The 9,728-nt window shown below is 37.9% G+C and overlaps 1 gene segment (V, D, J or C); it reads left to right on the forward strand.

The window, feature by feature from the left end:
• LOC145657398 (Ig kappa chain V-III region MOPC 63-like) overlaps positions 1 to 8,200 on the forward strand; it is a 274,055-nt gene extending 265,855 nt beyond the window's left edge. Inside the window, 2 exon segments of the V gene segment in view lie at positions 5,844 to 5,881; positions 7,364 to 8,200. Of these exon segments, the coding sequence occupies positions 5,844 to 5,881; positions 7,364 to 7,683 (358 nt within the window).
• The last annotated feature ends 1,528 nt before the right edge of the window (positions 8,201 to 9,728 follow it).

A 9,728-nucleotide genomic window follows, 5' to 3' on the forward strand; every position in this document is an offset into this window, starting at 1 on the left:
TCCACCCCGACTCTCTGTGTGCTTGTGTGTGTGTGTGTGTGTGTGTGTGTGTGTGTGTGTGTGTGTGTGTGTGTGTGCAAATGTGCTAGAGAGCATTGTGTGTTTGTGTGTGTGAGAAATAATTTTACTGAAAATTAAATTTTATTTTAAGTTTTCAGACAGTTTAGTAAAAAGTCATTGTTTCAGTTGGTGGCATTATTTCATCTTATTGTGTAGTAAGTTTATTTAAGCAAGTATAGTGAGGTTATTTAACTTTACACCCTAAAGATCTTAAATTTTTCACTTTTACTTGTTAACAAAGATTTAGAATGGACATGAAAAGTATGTGTTTGTAGAAATGTTGCACAATGGCTGAGAATAATCAGAGGAAGGCACAGACATCGTGATTAGTGCTTTAGTGTGTGCTTACATCACCTCTAAACAGGACAGAATCTCCTGAAGATTACTGACAATGATTTAGCAGTCATGCTACTAATAGAGATTTCTTTTCTCTAATAACTACCTGCTCTATTATAAGAACAACTGCCCCAAGAGACCAAAGGACTCAGTACTGCAGTGCTGTGACTGGTTTCTGATGCTCCATGCACTGGGTGTGTGTAAATGTGCCTCTGTGGGGTCTTGATAAGCACTAGATAAATTCCATATGTTGTTGTTATTGTTATAACTGCAGTGTTTTGTCTCCCCCTGCTCCAGCAGAAACAGAGAGATCATCTGCTCAAAGAAAAGAGAGACAGGAGAAGTTTAGGATCTTCTCCAGGTTTCTGGTGATGCAGCTCAGTCTGAGCTGTTATCACTGTCAGTGTCAACAGCAACATTAGCATTGTGTTTAATGGTGGGTTTCTTCTTGATGGATCATACTAATGTTCAAACCTTCCATTTCTAACTCATAGACAGCAGGAGTAGAAGTACATATATATCTACAAAACTCTCCTCTAACAGAAGTGCAACAGTGTTGTCTGTATTGTGTCTTTGTGATTCATTATAGTTTTTTTGTTGACTTGAGTGAGTGTGTTGTGGTTCCTAGAAGAATGATTTTCTATAGATGTGTGTTGTTCAGTAGTGAGTGAGTGTGATGGGGCATCTCTCCTGCACAGAGTGTGTCATTGTGCTGTATCATATCCTCCCCCTCAGCACCTGCAGTAGGTCCCAGCTGCAGCAGTGCAGTCTCTGTGCAGCCTGAGTGAGGGAGGTTTTTGTACGACTCTCTAACACTGTGTGAATAGGCGTGTACTACTGATATAATGGAAACTCTGACAGTAATAATCTCCTGCATCTTCAGTCTGGACTCCTCTGATGGTCAGAGTGAAGTCAGATCCAGATCCACTACCACTGAAACGAGCTGGAGTTCCTGACTGTAAGTTAGTAGCATCGTAGATCAGGAGTTTAGGAGCTTCTCCAGGTTTCTGCAGGTACCAGTGTAAATAGTTATTATTATACACTGCAGGGTTTGTTCTACAGCTGATGGTGACTGTGTCTCCTGGAAGAGCAGATTTCACTGCAGGAGTCTGAGTCACAGTCACCTGACACAAGGATTCTGGGGGAAAAAACAAAACAAAACAAAGCAAATCCAATTTAAATCATATTTTATTTTCCATTTCTTATGTTGCTTATATCTGTTAATAGAAGGTTTAGAATATTTTATTAAACAAGACATCTGTTTTTTTAGGTTATTCACCTCAAAAGCAAAGCATAAAATGATCTTTTACCTTGAGTCCAGAGGGCCAGTGTGCAGATGAAGATGGGGATCAAAGTCATGGTTGCTGTGAGTGAAGTTGCTGGGGCAGGCAGCTCTCAGTCATGAAGTGTTAAACTCACAGGACTATAAACACTCCCAGAGCACTGAAGCAGGTGCTGCACATGCAAAGTTTCCTCTCCCCTCCCTCCCAGTATGAACATTACAGCTCTAAGTGCCCCCTCTCACACTGTGGCCCAAGAATGAAACATTCTGTTTTCCCTTTACTGATGGCCTCGTGAATATTTTAAAGAGCTTTGCTCTGATTAGCTGTAGTTAGCTACAGAGTTGATATTTTTAACAACCAAATTAGTTATCTTCTGAGTTGTCTTGTTGATGAAATATGAATTAAAATTTACCTGACAGGAAATGACAAGGAATCATCTTCTATTGTGGATTCAAATGACAGCTTTAAATGGCAGGAAAATAAATTGAACCTCTGTGTAAATAAGATAGATGGACATTACTATTTAACTTCTATTTTTTACTATTTTAACATTACTAATATTAGCTACTCGCTTTTGATCTCGACAACAACATGAAGTAAATTAAAGTTGTCAGCTCACTATGAAACTGTCTATTTAAGATGATCTGACTTAAAGCAACAAAATGTGTAAAAGAATCACACAGCAGGGCCGGCTGCTCACAGGTTGTGCTTGAGATCATGATGCCAATAAAACTGGAACTGCCTCTCTCTTCAGTGTCAGACACTGAGTGACGCTGCTGCATATTGTACTGACACTTTTGTAATTCACTCACACATTTATATTTTTAAATGCCAAAAATGTAAATATAATACATAAATGCTTGGAAAATTCTCTGGAGTAAAATCTGCAGAGTAAACAAACAAATTTGACTTAAAGTTGTCTGGAATCTTGTAAATATTAATACAAAGAAAGCCCATTAACAGTGTGGTTCCTTGGGAAGGGTGTGGCATCATCTTCACAGCCTGGAATGGTACATTTCTGTATGTAATCTGCCATTTTCATTGTTGGTCTGTTGTCATTGTTTTGTTCTTCACAACACCTGCAGAACTGCTGAAGCTTTAACTGTGCAGGTCGATGGTAATGTCACCTGGGCTAGAATGTGGGCTGGTGTATGCAAATTTTAGGAGAATAAATATTAATGAGTCAAGACTGTTGTGTAATATTCTAAGATTTTGGAATTGGCTCATTTTACAACCTTGTTTTGCTTATATGCGATTTGTATTTGAAAGAGGAGTAAACAGTGTTTGAGGTTCACAGTATGTCAGTTCGATGTACCAAACACTCCTTATTCAACTTTGCCAAGATAAATGACTTTTTCCATTGTATAAGACTGTGCATAGTAGACAGCAAGCCTCTCTACTCTACACAGGCTGCTACTCACCTGCTCTTCCATGGTGAGATCTTCTCTACCCATAGCAGGTTACATCCCTGTAACAATGTTGGCCCAGAGTCACTGTGAAGATCCATCTACAGTTTATTACAAAATGAGACCAACATGAATGATAAGCCAAACAGTGCAAGGAGGTAAGTTTACCTCTGTTTTAATTACATGATCAGCAGGCTCTTGTAATAAGGTATTGTTATGTCCGCCTGTATATCTGCCTTCTGTGTTCCAGGTTTTGCCTCTTCCTCTCTGGTGTCCCCCATCCTGATCCACACCCATCCTGATCCACACCCATCCTGATCCACACCCGGTTTTCCAGTGAGCAGAGGATCAAAATAAAAGGACGAGGAAGAGACAAAGGGCTTGGCTTGAGGGCTCATGGGAGAAGAGTTTGGTGTTGTTGGTTTTGACTTGTCGCTACATTTTTGAGCTTGTGTTTGTGTATAACTTTGGATTTTCCCCTTGATTTACGGTTGGTTTTGCCCCTTTGGTTGATTGCTGGATAATATAGTTTCTTGTATCTTGTATGTATGTCTTGTCCTGTCCATAGTTACACACTGGTGGCAGGGAGGGCTGCCATTGTGTTTGGGTGTGGCTTTATCTTTGTTCTAACAGTGTAGTCAGTGTCAGTTTCTTTTTGTTAGCTTAGTCGGTCGTCATTTTGTTTCTAGTGTGCTTTTGTTTGTTGTGTTGGCCTTGGTCACTCCTGATGCGATTGCACCAGTTTCTTGTCTTTAAACACCAAAAACATTTAAATACACTAGATGTTTGCTGTCATCTTTGTCTGGTTATTCATTCCATTACTCATTTCCACTGTAGTAATACTCAAAACCCTCCCAGCCTAGACGGGGTCGTAACAGTATTTATTGTTTCTTTCTATTGGTTTCTGGTGTGCAATGTGACCTTTGCTATTTCTGTTCAATACATTGTAGGACAAACAGTAAACACAGAAGAATATATCAGGAAAATTCTATATATTTGGCCAGGTGTGGGTAAGAGTCTGATGTGTTTTGTAAATGTGGCTCTTCATTCAGTTCTCTGCACATTTGGAGATCACTGGCTCTTTGCCTCTGAGAAGAAGATGAGCAATGTGTGAGACAACTGCAGTTCCTCCCTCAGTACAGTTGGCTCTTCGTCTGGCTCTGGGCTGATTGGAGATCAGTGGATTGGGTGAGTTCAGGAGTGTCTCTGTGATGAGCTTCACCTGGGTCTCATTAGCTCTATTGTGGGAGCTGTCCAGGGTTCTGAAGCACGTGGAGTTCCGTGTTGCTGAAACAGATGTTACAACCCAGTCTAAGTAGGGTCAGTGACAGAAATGATTAAATGATTAATTAAATGACAACAATTAAACAATAAACAAAAACACATTGACCACATTTACATTTCGTATATTTTTATGCATCAAAGCTGGACATGCAGCTATCAAGTGCCCTCTTTCGTGACAGTAAAAACTCCTGTTTCCCAGGGACTTCACTGGTTTTCTGTGGGGTAACGGGACTGCATTTACAACCAGATACACTGATCCTGGATCAGCTTGTATACTTGGATAATATGTTTAACCCACTGAAGTCTCAGGGCATTGCCTCTGTTTTTGCATATTTTCTTAAATTCAGTTTTAAGCTTCTTAATTATATTTTCATTTACTTATATTAGAGCAAAATTGAGTATTTTCAATGTATGCTACTTTTCCTGATCAAGTTCTTAATACAATGACTCAGGCAGTCTGGACGTTCAGATCGTTGTAGTGTTTTGTCAAGAACCAGTGGAGGGCAGTCTCACATTATTCAATGCATCTTAATTTTTGTTTGTTTACAGTGTCACTCTCTGTGACTGTTTTTGTTGATTCTTTGTCTGGTTTCATATTTGATTGTACTGAAGATGCTGCCAAACAAAAACAAGGCATTAAATATACAAACATTTTATTGGATCATTATTCGGTTATTTAGCAGAAATTCACAGTACATTTACAATGTTCAGATAGAATGCTTTCATTAGTCCTCCTACTTTTCTTAGCATTGATCATTGATTCTGTAAAGTTATATTGATACGTCCAAAAAAATTGTATCAAAAGGTTATTTTATATTAATTTTCCATAAACTTTTTAATGTACAGTTATTTCGATAATACCAATTAAGATTAATTTTAACATTCGAAAAACGAGCAACCGGAAAAATATGAGCTGCAAGAAAATTAGTTAATTTATTTTTAATGCCTAGATATTTTCTTGCATATTTTAAAAAGTAAAAATTGTAGCAGTTCATTATTGTTTTGAAAAAGGCTTTCTAAAACGCAAAGAGGGAGAGCGGCTTCTTTAGTGCAGGAGGTTTTTGTACGACCACTGAACGACTTCGTATCACTGTGGTACCCTTTTGGTGGCGGCACAAAACTCTCAATTGGACGTAAGTAACTTTCACTGCTTATACAAAAGTTGGTATTTTCTGAAATCATAATCGACATGTTTGATGTTTGATAATAATGCAGACTTAAAAACTTGTTGCGGTTGCATTTAATGTGGTTTACGGGGCAACAGCTATTACGACGTAATTTATCTAATAATAAAATATATGTGTGTATTTTATTTTATTATTTTAAAAATCTAAAAAGCTTTTGGGTAAGTCCTTTATGAGTTTTCTAAATCATTAATATCGAAGCTATATATTACGCGGTAAATAGTGGCGAGAGCGGCGTGTTTAGATCAGGAGGTTTTTGTACGGACAGTAAACGAGATTGTAGCTCTGTGGTGGACTTTCGGTGGTGGAACAAAACTATCAGTTGGACGTAAGTAGACTTTAAATTTTCTTCACAACTATCCACACATGTAACGTTGCGTCAGTATGCACGGTGGTTTTGTAAACTACTCGTACTCTTTTATAGACTAATTGTGACGTTAAGTATCTTCCTATATCATAACCGCTGCTATGTCCTTATAGACCTTTTACTTTATACCGATGAAGAGTTTCTTAAATGTCTTTCAGTAGTAAAAACATACATGTTTCAGAAATATCTCTCAACAAGCTTTTATCTGCATGCTGGGTTTATTTTAAAAGGCAGAAATACAATACTCCCATACTGAAGGATCAAAACGTTGGCTGTTACAAATACTCAAATTCCTGTATTATACATCTAGAACACAAGTGTTTAAATAAATTGTCTTGACTTGGATGTTGCATTAAATGATATTAGTGTACAAAAATATGAAAAATATATCCAAAAACACAAATTTTGTAACCAATTGTTATGATTCTACAGAGTCTACAAATATCTAACGTATAAACATTAACGATACGAGTCTGAAATAGTTTAAAGGGATCACCGAATTCAGTTCTGTGAAACACAGGTTAATGCACACACGCACACTTTTAGAGGCACAAAACTCTGCTGGATTTAAGTAACTATCAGCCCTTATTCAAAATTTTTAGTTTCTTTAGTTTCTTTTAATTTAGTTTCTGCCTTAATTTTTTATATCTTTATTTAGCTGTATTTCTAACTGTATATTTTATGTATGTAGTATCTTTGATAACTTTTTTATTACAAAAAAGAAAAGAAAAACAAGCATCTTTGGGGTTGTATCGTTCACTAACTCTGAAGCTAAACTACGGCGCTGTAAAGAGAGGAGACGGCAGTGTGTTTAGAGCAGGTTTATGTACGGACCTTAAACGAAGTTAGTGTGGAGGACACTGGACGTAAGAAGAACTTCACTTTTTATTCCCAGTAAATCACAATTTTAAGTAGGTATTTTTTGTAATAAATGTCACTTTATTAAAGCGCATTAAAGGTGAATTTATTAGCGCGTTTATCCTAACCGTTACAGTGGTGTTGCGAGATTTTAGTGTAAATCGACCCACATTGTTATCGTTTTTTTATCAAAAGCATAAATGTTTCAGCAATATTCGCCATCAAACCTTTATTCCGACTACTGGGTTAATTTTCATTAGTATAAGTGTTTGTCCCTGACTGGAGGTTGTTGATGCAAAGCACTTTAACCGTAATACTTGCATACTGAACAACCACCGTCTGTTAAATATACTTCCATTTTAATTTATTTATGACTATAAGTTATATTCATTTGATTGTTTCATTAATTATATATCCTAGGTTCTGATGTCCAGGGAAAATAACATTGAAAATAAAGGTTGTTGATGTAATACATACAAACATAAATAAAATAATATAAATAATAAAAGAGGAAGTGAAACACAACTGATTTTCCTGCTAACGGTTCCTGCCTGTCTGAGCTGTAGACTGTGTTGTGTCTCCTAGGTGACGCCCCGCCCACCCTCACGGTCCTGCCCCCCTCCAGTGCACAGCTGCAGCAGGAGAAGGTCACACTCGTGTGTCTGGCCAACAAGGGCTTCCCCTCAGACTGGAAGCTGAGCTGGAAGGTGGCTGGTAGCAGCTGGAGCTCGGGGGTGAGCCAGAGCTCCGGGCTTCTGCAGAAGGACGGCCTCTACAGCTGGAGCAGCACCCTGACCCTCCAGAAGGAGGAGTGGCTGAAGAAGACAGTGACCTGTGAGGCCACCAAGGACTCCCAGTCTCCTGTCACACAGACACTGAGTAGAGAGCAGTGTGCTGAGGCGTGAAACTCCCACATGTGTACTGAAGTGTTCTCCTCTCACTCATTAATGTGTTGTCTTTTAGTTCAACTGTGTTTATTACTCAAATGTTCCTCTGTTTATTGGTCAAAATGAAATAAAAAATGTGAACAAACAACATTATAGTCTTAATTGAAGATTCTATGCCAACATTGCACAGAACAAGAAATGCCTTTAAAGTGCTAATTGTCTGTACTTCAGAGGTCCGTGTGTGTAATGAGTTATAGGATTAAACTTTGATAATGTTGCTATTTGACCACTCTTGCTAAAGTTTGTTAAGGAACCAGGAAATAAGATGACTCAACATAAGTTTCATTCACTAGAAACTGTAATGTGTAAGTCAGTGTATTTTTGGAACATCATGGAGTGGGTGCTAAAACATCTTTGGTCCTCTCCATATACCATAATATTATTATTGTTTATAAATTTATGCCTGAAACTAACCGCATATCACTTTTTAACACACGCTGGGCTGTTTTAATAAAATATTGTTATGGGTCCCTTAGGAGGTAATAAAGTTGTTTTTTATTGCAAAAGAAAGTACAGGTTTTATATTAAAAAACAACCAACTTTTTATTAAAAACCCACAGTCCTAATATATTTTCCCAAAAGATTTTATAATAGAAACTTTATGCTCCAGGCCTCTGGTATCAGTTTAAAATAAAGCTTCAAGCTAAATGTAATAAATGTAACAGTAAATAACTGCTTAATGTTTGGTATGTTTTATATTATTTGAGTCATACAGTGAATTTATGACACAAGCATGTCCTTCACACCAAAGCAAATGGTTTAGTGTGAGATAGAAGATTTTACTGAATGTTCTTTGGCTGGTGGCATTTAGTAAATTATAATAAGATTATTAAACATTACCCCCTAAATATCTCTACTTTTACACCTTTGATTGTTGGTAATAAACATTTATAATGAACATGAACTGTATTTTTTGGTAGAAGTGTTTCACAGTGGCTGAGAATAATCAGATGAAGGCACAGACATGGTGATTAGTGCTTTAGTGTGTGCTTACATCACCTCTAAACAGGACAGAACCTCCAGAAGATGACTGACACTGCTTTAGCAGTCATGCTACTAGTAGAAATTTCTCTCCACTAATAACTACCTGCTCTATTATAAGAACAACTGCCCCAAGAGACCAAAGGACTCAGTACTGCAGTGCTGTGACTGGTTTCTGATGCTCCACTGGGTGTGTGTAAATGTGCCTCTTTGGGGTCTTGATAAGCATTAGATAAATGCCATGTGTTGTTGTTATTGTTATAACTGTAGTGTTTTGTCTTCACCTGCTCCAGCAGAAACAGAGAGATCAGCTGCTCAAAGAAAAGAGAGAAGGGAGATGTTTGGGAGCTTCTCCAGAATTCCTGGGCAGTTGTAGCTCATAGATTTGTATGTTTAGTGTGTTCAGACTGAGGGAGGTTTTTGTATGATTCTCTAACACTGTGTGAACACTCAGCTACCATTGAGGTAAAATTCACCCAGACACTAATAATCTCCAGCGTCTTCAGTCTGGACCTCTCTGATGGTCAGCGTGAAGTCAGATCTAGATCTACTACCACTGAAACAAGCTGGGGTTCCTGACCATAAATTAGTAGCATAGTAGATCAGGAGTTTAGCAGCTTCTCTGGGTTTCTGCAAGTACCAAAACAGATCAACACCATCATCCACTCTGTGGCTGGTCCTACAGCTGATGGTGACTGTTTCTCCTGGAAGAGCAGATTTCACTGCAGGAGTCTGAGTCACAGTCACCTGACACATGGATTCTGGGGAAAAAAAAAAAAAAGAAGTCAGTATGAATCATGATTAAACATGAGAGAATAACAATGGCCTGACCTCTGGATTCAGAATAAGAGAAAATGCAGGAATAAGAAAGATATTATGTCTAACTATTATTAAAATACTTAATCATTCACTGACTTAATTTTATTTTATTCATTCAACTTATTTAAATCCTACCTTGAGTCCAGAGGACCAGTGTGCAGATGAAGATGGGGATCAAAGTCATGGTTGCTGTGGGTGAAGTT

The sequence above is a fragment of the Electrophorus electricus genome, chromosome 4 (assembly GCF_041902795.1).
Source record: "Electrophorus electricus isolate QZ-2024a chromosome 4, ASM4190279v1, whole genome shotgun sequence".
Lineage (NCBI taxonomy): Eukaryota > Metazoa > Chordata > Actinopteri > Gymnotiformes > Gymnotidae > Electrophorus > Electrophorus electricus.